Below are 12,981 nucleotides of genomic sequence, written 5' to 3' on the forward strand. Positions count from 1 at the left end.
CACATGGGAGGATTATTATGCTGGAGAAGCAGAGGGGAGCAGTGAAGAGAGTTGGCATCAGTCAGAGTCAGAAAGGCCTGGGTTCAAGTCCAGCCCTTACACCTATTTGCTGTCTGATGCTGGGCAAATCACTTAAACTCTGAATACGCCAGGTAACTCTGACACTATGAGATACAGCCTAGTGCTGAACACAGTGCCTGCCACATAGATGATTTTTGACTTACCATTCGCCCATCTGCATTGGTAGAGAAAATTTCTTCACCAGAAGATCCCAATACCAATGAAAACATAGGTTCGAACCATAAAGAAAATCTGTTTTACAGATGGAGTAACTGAGGCACAGAGAAAGTGAAACGCCCAAGGTCGTAATAGCTGTGATCTAACTATCACCAGGCAGGAAACCCGGAGAAAAAGACAATCCGGAAACTACAAGTCCCGGCGGCCACGCTGGCTGTCCCGCTCTGCGCATGCGCATCGGTGCGGAGGCTGGTGGCCCGGCTGAGTGAGGGGAGGCAGCCCCTTGGACGCAGCGAAGGCAGCAGGGAGCGGTGGCGGCGGCGGCGGCCGGACGAACAGCAGCGACAGGCGACGCCTCAGCCCCAGCCCCAGCCCCTGCTCGAAGACTGTCCCTGCCCGCCCGCGTTGGTCTCCGCCGGTGAGTGTGGGTCCTCACGGCCCTCTGGCCCCTCGGCCCCCTCCGCCCTTCCCAGGCCCGGTCCCGGCCACCTGGGCCTAGGCCCACAGCCGGCGTCTCACTGCCGGTCCGGAGCCTGGAATGCGGACCCTCGGCCCCGGTGCCAGGCCCCGCGAGGCCAGGCCCTGCCCTCTGCGGCTGCGGGGGTGGGGGTGGGGACGCGCCAGGAGCGGGGAGGGGAAGGGGGGGAGGGGGAGAGCGAGGGGGGAGGGGGCGGAAAGAGGAACCGGGGCCAGGGCGGCCAGGTGGGAGAGCCAGCCCGGCAGAGCGAGGAGGAGGTCGGCCTGCGTGGCGAGGCAGAGGCCGGGGAAGCGTTGGGAGGGAGGGAGGGAGGGGGAGGGATGGAGGAAGGGAAGGCCGAGGGAGGAGGGAGGAAAGGGCTTTGGGGAAAATAAACAAGACTGAGCAGGTGGAGCCAGCAGGAGGCGGGGGGCGGGCAGGGGGTCTTGAAGTTTACGCCCCTAACTGGTAATTCATTTGAGAAATAGACATCGACCCCTACAGGAAGCCCTTGTAGACGCTCATTAATTCTAGGGCCTTCCCTCTGATCATCTCCGATTTATCCTCCATACGCGTCTTGTTGGCACATAGTTGGTTTTCGTGTTGTAGTCCTCCCCTCCTCCCTCTCTTAAGTAGCACCGACCTCCCAGGGCTGTTGTGAGGGTCGACTGAGATAATTGTAAAGCGTGTAGTTAGCACAGTGCCTGGCATATAGTAGGCGCTATATAAATGTTTATTGACTGCCTGATTACTTTGTGCAGTGGGTTTACAAGGGTGAAATTTGACAGAGGGATACAACCTAGATACATGAGCATGCTATAAGAGAGTGTGTGAAAGAGGTAAAGAAGAGATATAGATAGACTGCTCTAGGAGAATTTGGAGTGGAGATGAGGAAGCAGTGAAAGCTTTGTGTGAAGGAGGTCGAACGCAAGTGGACTTTGAAGGCAGAGTAGAATTTCAGCAGGCCTTGATGTAAAGAGAGTGTTTTCTGGGCTTGGTTCGTGAATGTACAGAGGCAGAAGAGGGCTGGATGGAATAGGAGGTATGTAGTACATTTTGGTTGGAAGGAGTGCATGAAGAGGAATATTATGAAATAAGGTTAATAAGGCACATTGAAACTGGGCTCTGGAGGGTCTTTAATGAAAGGCAGAGGAGTTTGTTTCAATCCTGTCCAACTCTTTGTGACCTCATTTGGGGTCTGAGTGTTTTATATTATAGGGATATGTTAGGATCTGTGGGAATAAAAAGAAGCTTTGATTTCTGAGGTTAGGGCAACGAAGGTGCAGCTTCTATCTCATGTAGTACAGCCATTGCTGTGACTGAACTTGTTTTCTACAAGTTTCATAGATTGTTAGTGCTGAAAGAGACCCTGGTGATTATCTAGTCCAGTGGCCTCATTTTATAGAGGAAGAAACTGAGACCCAGAGGAAAGCAATTTGACGGATGTCACACAGCTAGTAAGTATCAGAGCCAGGACTTGAACCCAGGTATCCTGTTTCCAGGTCAGTGCCTACATGAACTGATGCCTGTGGATTCATAATTTCCTTTCCACTCTAGTAGAAACTGGAGACAAACTCTTAGCACTTGTAGTTAGGAAATTCTGGGTTTCTATTTGGCCTGTGACACTTATTCGATGTGGGACCATGAACATGTTAAAGTTATTCCACTTCTCTGAACCTTAGTATAATGATGATAATAATGCTTGTAGTACTACCTTACCAGTGTTGTAGATTCAAATATACGTAAAATGGTTTGGAAACTTGAAGTCCTTTAAGTTATTAGAATACTAAGACGTGTTGTTTCAGTTGTTCTGAGGAGCATAGTCAGAGCTAGTCATTCTGTTACACCTGACATATTGTCATCTACATCAAGAAAGAGCTTAGTAAGAAACTTTGTCCTTGGAATGACCTAGGGAAATTTTGGAAAGCTTCTGGGAAGAAGAGTTCTGAGTAGAAAGAAACTCTTTCAAGATACTTGGCTTAAGATATAGTGTATATGGGATCTGTTATTTCACTGTAAAAATCTTTCTCTACAAAGGTAGATGGCAACCTGTCTATAACTTAGTAAATAAGAATATACAAATCATAAAATGACTAAAAGGAGGGGTTCAACATCCACAGTAGTTTGCTAATTAGAGGAAGGAAAAGATTTAGGTCGAAGCCAAGTTACAGTTTTGAAGGCTAGCATAAAACATACATTTAATATACTAGGTTACAGTGGTAAGCCAGGGTAATAATTTGAAGAGGATAATAAGATGACTTTGTGGCATTTAGATTTTATGCTGAAGCCCCCTCTGGTTCTGAGATATGGGAGGCTTGTAAAGCCCTCTTGGGAGTTGGTGGCAGAAAAATTTTAGTATGTTAGTCTTAATTTAAATGTTCTGATTTATAGACGGACCCATACTACCACTCTCAAAGACAGAATGCTTATTCTTTATTGAGAACAAAAAGTGTGTGATCTGTCTTGCTGTTAGCCTTCCCTTCAGTAAGGAGGCAAACTTGAAGGTAAATAGGTTTGGTGAGTCATTCTCTTAAAATTCCCTTCTAACCTCTCTAAAGTTTTATTGTTTTTCAGCTTCATGTTGGGATCAACCTTCTCACCAGCAAATAACTCTTACTATTTTCTCAATATCTGGATGACTTTACTGTTGTACCTCTTAGTAGAAAAATTGTTAACACCTTGTGTGATAATTCTCCCCCCCAATTAAAAATAATGATGGAAAAAGAGTGAACCTAATTCTTCATGAAGAAAAGGGAAATGGGTGATAGAATAGAATTTTACTGTATGTGATTCAGACAATTGAATATTGAGTGAGTTATCTGAGGAGAGAGACTACATCTTATCTCTAGTTTACATAATGGGGATTATAATAGTTGAACTACCTACTTCACAGACAGTACCCTTTATATAATTGCTTAATAAATGTTTGTTGAAGTGAATAGAGCCAAATGGTTTTCTGAGACCTAATGTTTTATTTATGTAAGCAAAATATATCACTGTTCTTTCTCCATAAATATTTTAACAGGTTGAAATTTGAATATTTTTATTCATTTTACATATTTATTGACACCTGGTGCTTTTAATGGAAATTTGGTTTGGGGAAGCTAATCTTATGCGTCACTGTTAGATGAGAGGCTTACTGTATTGTGGGTTTAGATGATTGTTATCTTCCAGTTATGGTATGATTCAGTTATTCATTTATTTATTTTGCTTTTTTTGGTGAGGCAATTAGGGTTAAATGACTTGCCCAGGGTCTCACAGCTAGTGTGAAGTGTCTGAGGCTGGATTTGAACTGGAGCTCTATCTACTTCGCCACCTAGCTGCTCCTTGTATGATTCAGTTAAAGACTTGGAAATGAAGGGGTAGAAGACGTATAGTGGGAAGAGCATTGGATTTGGAGTCAAGGAACCTGAAATGTATGCCTGAGCGTGATACTTAAACTTGCTGTGTTAGTTTGGGTAAATCCTTTTGCCTGTCTTGGCCTCCATTTCTTTATTTGTGAAATGATGGGGTTTTGAACTGCCTTAGAGGTTTTTAACCTTTTTTGTGTCATTAACCACTTTGGCAATCTGGTGAAAATTGTGGAGCTCTTCTCAAAGTATGTTTTATTGCCTATGTTTATGATTGAAGGAAATGCTAAAATTTTAGTTCACTGTTAGTTAAAAATTAAGATGTAATTTTTTCCCATCCAAGTTCATGGACAGGTACTTCATTTTAAAAATCTATTTATGGACCTGCTGGGGGTCCGTGGACCCGTGGACGTCGAGGTAAAAACCCATTGACTCAGTGATCTCAAAGATCACTTTCAGCTCTAAATCCTATCATGTCTGAGCTAAGATCATAGTATCATAGACTTAGAGCTGGAAGGAGCTTTAGAGTTCATCTAATCCGACCTCTTCAATTTCTAGATGAGGAATTGAGGCTGGAAGAGGTTAAGTAACCTTACCCAGTGTTAAATAGGTAAGGAGATGAACCCAGGGCCTCAGTCTTCAGATCAAGCATTCTTTCTACTGTACCATGTTTTATTTAACTTACACATGTGTTATGCCTGTCCTAAAACATCTTGGCTACTAGAATCATAGACTGTTCAACTGGACCAGAGCTTACTCTTTTGTTTAAAAAAAAAAAAGATGAGTCCCAGGGGTGGAAAACTGCTTGTCCAAAATCACACTGCAAGTAGGTGGCAGATCTGGTGTTTGTATCGGAGTCTTGTTGACTCTCACTTAAGTGCTTGTTGTTTCCCTAACTGGTCATTGATATGCTGATTACCAATATAATCATCTGAAGAAAAACCATCAGATATGGAATAAAATCACACATAAAACCATAAACTCTGAATTATTTTCTGTTTGCTAAAAGGAAAATAGAATCATAGGTGTTCAAACTTGATCTGGGAGCAACCATCTAATTTTATAGATGACATGGAGGCTCAAACAGGTTAAGTTACTTGCTCAAGGTCACACAACTAGTGTTAGAGCCAGAGGTCAAACCCTGATATCTTTTGATTCCGAATCCAGTACTCTTTTTTCACCATACAAAGCTCTGTTACCTTTAGGAAGACAAAAAACAATGCCTTCTTTCCATTGTATCCTTTTCTTGAGATCATAGGTTTAGAGCTAAAAGGCGCCATAGAAGTTCATCCAGTATCTTGACCTCAATAAATGAAACCATAGAAGGGTATTGGTACTAACATTTAAGAATTAGAGTTTAACTTTAAATAATTTGCAACATTTTATCTTTGGAGCTGTTTTTATAAACCTTAAGCAACTTTTATTTGCTAGTCCAGTAGGGGACAAAAAAATTCAGTTTATTTGTTTTCTGAACATTACAGTGAGATTTTTGAGTGTAGTAGAAGTGTTAGGTAAAGATATGCTTGGAAAAGGGTGCACTGTGATATTATAGCCAAAGGTCTGCCTATTCACCCTCTTTCACAGAACCATGCATAGAAATTTTTGAAGAAACTTTGTCAGTTCTTTGCCTTGAACTAAAAGATACCAGTATCTACAAAACATCGAATTTTTTACACAGGTGACATTTTTTATTTGGTCAAAACTAACTCTCAATTTAGACTTGTAGGATTTTATAAGTGGAAGTAACTTTATAGTTAATTTAGTCTGGCCTCTTGCCAGATGGGGAAGTTGAGGCCAATAAAAATATAACATTCTTAGGTTTAAATTACTTTGTTTGACAAGTTTTGACCTATTTGTAAAAAAGAATGCCCTTTTAGCGTTTTTTTTTTCCTTCTTTTCCAGAATTCTTAGTTTTGGTAGTCATGAAGGTGAGCAGAACTTTTTAGTGGACTATTTTCTCAAGGACTTCTCCTCAGGGAGCCAGTCTTAGGTCCTCTCTCCCCCTTCCTCCCTCCCAAGTGTGTAGTTTTCTTTTAAACTTTAAGAGATTTAAGGGAAAATCTCTTCTCCCTTATTTCAGAAAGACTTCGTTTTAAAAATTTAATTAAAACTAATTTAGTTGGTTGATTTTGGAATTAACTTGCTTGTGGAAACATGGATTGATTCAATTCAGCAAACTGGAGTTATCTGTTGAATATAGAGCACTGCACCAGGCTATGAGTGGAAGAGACAAAGTTTGGGGGAGGCATAGAAACAATGACTGTTTTCATGGATCTTGAAGTATAGTCAGGGAATGAGATGTACACACAAATGAATATGATGTCTATAACAAGAACTCACAAGTATATTAGAGAGGTATAAGCAAAGGATTGTGTGGAAGACACATGAAATGGTCTTCATGGAGGGGAAGAGAAGAAAAGAGGATGTAGGATATCAGAGAAGGCTTCATGGGGAGGTAGCATTTGCATTGGGATTTTAAATTTAAATTTGGATTATAAACTTAGATTTTTTTTTCAGAGACATTCTTGAAAAAATTTGTCTTATTAGGAAACTTTTTTTCTAAAATGGAGTGGTTTCAATTCTTCATTGCATAGTTCTCATTGAAATAAAACTAGAAGGGACCTTAGAGACTAATCTAAAATCTTCATTTTACAGGAAACTGAGGAGGTTTTAGAGAAATTATTTCTTCAAGTCAGATAGATATAAATAGCAGGATTGAGATTAAAACTTGGGTCCTTTGACTCTAAATGTAGTTGGCTTTTCAATAATTCCAATTCTGAGCTACCCAGACTTGCATTTGAAGTTGGATTTGTTTTATAAGTTCAACTCTGAAAAATAGCTAACATAGCTTAGTTGTGGAAGTTCTGATATGTTTCTTATATTAGGAGGGAATATTACTGATTCAGATCTGTATTTTATATACCTCTCAGAAGGATGCTTAGACATCAAGGTTAATTCTCTGTGATTAATAGGCTGAGACTGTATTTTGAACTCTTTACTATAAATTATGATTTCCTGTGTTTGAATGAGTTGTAATAACTTCTTAAATAAAGCTTTTATATTTAGATGAATAGCCAGTTTCTTTTCCTTTTTTTAAAAAAATAAATTTTTATTGATGTTTTCTGTTTCTTACATTATCTTAGTTAAATCCAGTAGTCTTCACCTTGCCACTCTCCCTCTCATAGAGCTATCCTATATAACAAACAGAACAGTATTTTTTAAAAAGGAAAGAAAGTCAGCATAACTAATTGATACATCGAAAAAGTCTGAAAACATATGCAATGTGTAACAGTTTTGGATCTTCTGCTACTACAAAGGAGTGTGTTGAAGATACTATTTTTTATTTCTTCATTCGAGTTATGCTTGATTTTTATGATTTTGTTACATTCACTTTTGACTTTTTTGGTGTATTTATGAAAATCAAGCATTGATTGTAGTTACTGTGTATAATATTTTCTTGACTCTGCTTACTTCACTCAGCACCAGTTCTTCTAGATATTTCCATGCTTCTGTATTTGTTACATATATCATTTCTTACAGCACAGTAATATTCCATTACCTTCATGTACCATGATTTGTTTAGCTATTTCCCAGTTGAAGGGCATCTGCTTTGTTTCCAATTCTTTGCTATCACAAAAAAAAAAATGCTGTTATAAGTATTTTGGTGTATAAGGAGACTTTCTTCTTATTGATGACTTCCTTGGAGTATGAGCCCAGTAATGGAATCTCTGGTATGAAGGGTATTGACATTTTAGTAATTTTTTTAGTAATTTTATTTGTGTAATTCCAAAATGCTTTCCTAAAAGGTTGTACCATTTCTCAGCTCCATCAACAATGTATTTGTTTGCTTATTAGTCCACAATCCTTCCAACCTTGAGTATTGTCATTTTTTGTCATCTTTGCCAGCTTGCAGGTTGTGTGGTGAAACTTCAGGGTTGTCTTGATTTTGTATTTCTGTTATTAGTAATTTGGAGTATTCTTTTGCGTGGTAGTGGATATGTTGCAATTTTTCTTCTGAGAACTGTTTGTTCATATATTTTGGCCAATTGATCTACTGAAGAGTAGCTATTATTATATATGTATGTGTATGTTTATATACATATATATATAATTTTATAGTTTTATATACACATATAGTTATATATCTTGGATACCAAACCCTTATCATAGAAATTTAATACAAAATTTTTTCCCATTTGACTACTTTCTTTTTTATTCTAGGTGCATTAATTTTGTCTGTGAAGAAGCTTTTCAATTAAGTATAATCGAAGTAATATATTTTATCTTTTGTAATTGCCTCTTTATCTGTTTAGTTTAGAACAGTGGTGTCAAACTCAAATAAAAAGGATGGTAGCTTATTGACTTAGAAGGCCACAAATTAACATTATTTATGCTGTATTTATTTTGTTGAATATTTCCCAATTACATTTTAATCTGATTGGGCCTGTTTTAGGAGTTTTGTTAGCCCCACAGTGAATTTATATTTCCTACCCATAGCTATGAGAAGTATATAATCTACTTCAATTTTTAAAAAAAATATTATTACTAAAGTTATGTATCTATTTAGAATGTATTGTAGATTATGCTGTAAGATATTGGTCTAAGCCTAATGTCTTCCAGATTGTTTTCTAGTTTTCTCAATAGTTTTTGTCAAATAAGGAGGTTTTTTTAACTGGGTAGTTTATATTTTCCACTTTATCAAACACTGGATTTCTTTTGCTGTCCCATTTAGAAGACAAGGTAAGTCTTTTAACTCTAGTTTCTCTAGCAATTTATTCAGTTACATATTTACCCTTTTATTTATCTTTCTGTTAGACTTATCCAAAACTGAGAGAGAGAGAGAGAGATATTGAAGTCTCTTGTCACTATTGTATTACTGTCTGTGTCTTGTGGCTCAGTTAATATTTCCTTTATGAATTTGGATGCTAGCATTTGGAGCATATGAGTTTATTACTGATTGATTTATTATCTGTGATTGCTTTCAGCACAAAGTAGTTCCCTTTGTTTATCCCTTTTTATTTTTAAATGTTTGTTTTTGTTTTGTCAGCATGATAACAACTCCCGCTTTTTTGGATTCCCTTGATGCATAGTTAATTTTTTTCCATCCCCTCAGTTTTATTTATTTTTAAATGTGGTCTTTGTAAGTAACATATTGTAGGATTTTGCTTTCTTATCTACTCTGCCACTTTTTCACTTTATTAGATTACGTAATCCATTCACATTTAAAGTTATGAGAATTAACTTATATTTTCCTCTATTTGTCTCTAATTTTTTTTTTATGAGGCAGTTGGGGTTAAGTGACTTGCCCAGAGTCACACAGCTAGTGAGTGTCAAGTGTCTGAGGCTGGATTTGAACTCAGGTCCTCCTGACTCCAGGGCCGATGCTCTATCTGCTGCACCACTTAACTGCCCCTAATTTGGGTTTTTTTCAAGTATGATTTTCCCCGTCTTCTGTGGTGCACACGATACTATGTTACTTAAGTTACTTTAGCTTATTCTTTTTTTATGGTGGCCCTCTTTCTTCCCATTGGCTCTCTTTCCCTCTTCCCTATTTTGCCTCCCATTCGTTACCTCTTGTTCTTTGAGGTTTTGGTTGTCAGTTCCTTTTTTCTTTCCTGCTTTTATCTGGTTATTTATTTCTTCCCCTCCCCCCCCCCTTTTTTCCTGTCAGTTAGTTAAGTAGATTCCCTCTTCCTTTCCTCCTGTTCAAATTTATTCATTAGTTTAAATTTTTTTTTCTGTGTGCCCCTTTCCAAGAATTTTTTCTCTTCATTATCCATCTTCTCTCTCTGTCTACTCTTCCAGACTCTCCTTCTCTGGTTCATGACCACTGTAATTGTCAGGTCTCATTCTTTTCTCTGTATTTCTCATAGAATCAAAACTTCTGAAATATTTATTCTGGGCTCTTTCCTTTAGGCAGTTTCTGCCACTGTCTTGTAGAGCTTGCCCTGCAGGTTCCCCTTTTCCATAGTGCCTCACTCCCAGTACAGTTCCAATTCCTGTGGGTGACAATGCAACCACATCCCTAATTACGCAGCCCATCACTGATCTATACCTACTCCTGGGTTACCCTCTTTTCCCCATTTGCCTCAAAATTGCCTCCCTGGGTTCATGTTCTCCCATTCCCCCAGGTACTATTTGCCCTCATGAGTTCCAGCCCCTTGCCTCCTGTGGTAACTTGAGTAGTTTTTTTAAGCATCAAATCTCCCAGACCACATCTACCACAAGGTCCCCATCTCTCTCTCTCTCTCTCTCTTTCTGAATATTGTTGTACTTAAATTTTTTTTCCAATTACATGTACAAATTTTTAATATTTTTAAAAAAATTTTGAGTTCCAAATTCTCTACCTCCCCCCTCATTGAGAAGGCAAGCAATTTGATGTAGGTTATGCATGTGCAATCAAGCAAAACATTTTCATATTAGTCATGTTATAAAAAAAAGACAAAAACCCCCCAAGAAATATAAAACAAAAAAAATATATTTCCATCTGCATTCAGATTCCATCAGTTCTTCTCTGAATAGCATTTTTCATCATGAGTCTTTCCAAATTGGCTTAGATCATTGTTATTACTGAGAATAGCAAAGTCATTCACAGTTGATCATCATGCAGTATTGTTGTTACTGTTTACAATATCCTCCTGCTTTTGCTCACTTTGCTATTCATCAGTTCATGTAAATCTTTCAAGGTTTTTCTGAAAGTATCCTACTTGTCATTTCATATAGCACAATAGTATTCCATCACAATCATAAACCACAACTTGTTGAGTCCCAATTGTCTCAATTTCTAATTCTTTGCCACCACAAGAAGAGCTACTATAAATATTTTTGTTCATATAGGTCTTTTTCCTTTTTTTTTTTTTTTTAATCTCTTTGGGTTACAGACCTGTTAGTGGTATTGCTGGGTCAAAGCATATGCAGTTTTATATTCTTTTGTGCATAGTTCCAAATTGCTCTCCAGAATGGTTAGATCAGTGAACAGCAGTGCATTAGTGTCCCAAATTTCCATATACCCTCCAATATTTGTCATTTTCCTTTTCTGTCATATTAGCCAATTTGATAGATATGAGGTGGTACCTTAGAGTTGTTTTAATTTACATTTCTCTATTCAGTAGTGATTTAGAACATTTTTTCATATGACTATAGATAGCTTTGATGTCTTCTGAAAGTTGTCTGTTCCTAACTTTTGACCATTTATAAATCGAGGAATGATCTATTTTCTTATAAATTTGACTTAGTTCTCTGTCTGTTTGAGAAATGAGGCCTTTACTAGAGACACTTATTGTAACTCTTCCCCCTTCCCCCCAGTTTTCTGCTTTCCTCCTAATCTTGGTTTCATTGGTTTTGTTAGTGCAAAACCTTTTAAATTTAATGTAATCAAAATTGTCCATTTTACATCCTGCTCTCTCTCTCTTGTTTGATTATAAATTCTTCCCTTGTCCATAGATCTGACAGGTAAACTATTCCATGTTCTGCTAATTTGCTTATGTTATCATCCCTCTATGTCTAAATTATGTAACTATTTTGGCCTTATCTTGGTATATGGTGTGAGATGTTGGTCTATACCTAGTTTCTGCCAAACTGCTTTCCAGTTTTCCTAGCAGTTTTTGTTACATAGTGAATTGTTATCCCCAAAGCTTGGATCTTTGGGTTTATCAAACACTAGATTACTATAGTCATTTGCTACTGTGTATTGTTTACCTAATCTATCCATTTCTTTTTGCTGAACATCTTTCTTCACCCATAGAAGCATTCATCAGTGGAATCCCTTCCTGATACCAAAGTAAGGCCTACTTCTTCCACCTCTGTTCTTTTCAGTCCTTTCACTATCATCCTCACCCTCTTCTTGAGACCACAGGGGTTGGCTCCCCTTCCCTTCCATTGTTGGCTTTGATTTGACCTGGGTCTGTTCCACTCTCCCCTCTCTCCACCTTTTCTCTTCCCTACCTTTCATTCACCCTCCCATTTTGGCAGGTAGCCCCCATGGGAAAAAAAAAAAAGGTTAATTTACCTGTGTTTAAGGTGTTGCCAGATTCTATCCATAATATCCCAAGCCTGTCTCTTCACTGTTTTCCATCTCACTTTCACCTTTGCTTCTGTCTCCTCATATACATTTGGAAAGAAGTCCCTTACTGTTCTCTTAGCTGTTGCTGTTGTAGTCCTTGGCTGCTGCATTTGTTCACTTCTCCTGCATTTCTGTTGTCTATGGTGTTAAAGAAGCAAATAATTTCTTCAATTTAGTTTTCTTTATAAGAATGTTTCAAATGTTTCTCTCTCTTTTTTTTTTTTTTGGTGGTGAGGCAATTGGGGTTAAGTGACTTGCCCAGTCACATAGCTAGTGAATGTTATGTGTCTGAGGGCAGATTTGAACTCAGGTCCTCTTGACTCCAAGGCCGGAGCTCTGTCCACTCAAATGTCCCTTTATTACTGAACACCCATCTTTTTTTCACATACAGTTAAGTACATATTTGCTGGGTAGGTCACCTTGGGCTTCATCCTGAGCTCCATTGCTCATTGGAACACATTATTCTATTCTCTTCTGTATCTTCTGGTGGGTGCTGAATGGTTTTGTGTTATTCAAATTTCCTTTCCTTTGTATTTGAAAGTATTTCTCCTGACTACACAACTTATTTCTGAATTAAAATTTAAATTTAACCTCTGTATGTCTTGGAGTTTTGCAATCTTTTTTTTTCCTCCAAAGGCAACTTATGAATTCTTTCAATTGGTATTTTATTTTTTGTGTTTAGAAGTTCTGTACGGTTCTCTTATTTCCTTCATTAAGGTTGTTGACTTGTCTTATTTTTCTGGGAGACTTGTGAATCTTAAGTTGTCTCTGCACATCCTGTCTTTGAGATCAGTATGTTTTGCTTGGATAGTGAGCATGGTTTTTAAACATGTTATTTTTTTTTCTTCTTCTATATTGGCTGTCACCTCTGTGTG

At 38.1% G+C, this 12,981-nt stretch overlaps 1 protein-coding gene across 6 annotated transcripts in view; it reads left to right on the forward strand.

The window, feature by feature from the left end:
- The first annotated feature begins 578 nt into the window (after positions 1 to 578).
- The window catches only part of LOC114046867 (GTPase-activating protein and VPS9 domain-containing protein 1), a 91,362-nt gene continuing 78,959 nt past the window's right edge, over positions 579 to 12,981 (forward strand). Inside the window, exon 1 of one of the 6 annotated variants that reach the window (XM_027867432.1) lies at positions 579 to 655. Coding sequence is in view for 4 of the 6 variants with exons in the window: in XM_027867430.1 (XP_027723231.1) it covers positions 1,700 to 1,736 (37 nt within the window). In the remaining 2 variants the exon portion in view is untranslated. Of the gene's footprint in view, positions 656 to 941; positions 973 to 1,660; positions 1,737 to 12,981 lie in introns of those variants that run through there. The other 5 variants (XM_027867434.1, XM_027867430.1, XM_027867431.1 and 2 more) reach the window with 5 other exon arrangements.

The sequence above is a fragment of the Vombatus ursinus genome, unplaced genomic scaffold (genome assembly GCF_900497805.2).
Source record: "Vombatus ursinus unplaced genomic scaffold, bare-nosed wombat genome assembly UNPS02014786.1, whole genome shotgun sequence".
NCBI lineage: Eukaryota > Metazoa > Chordata > Mammalia > Diprotodontia > Vombatidae > Vombatus > Vombatus ursinus.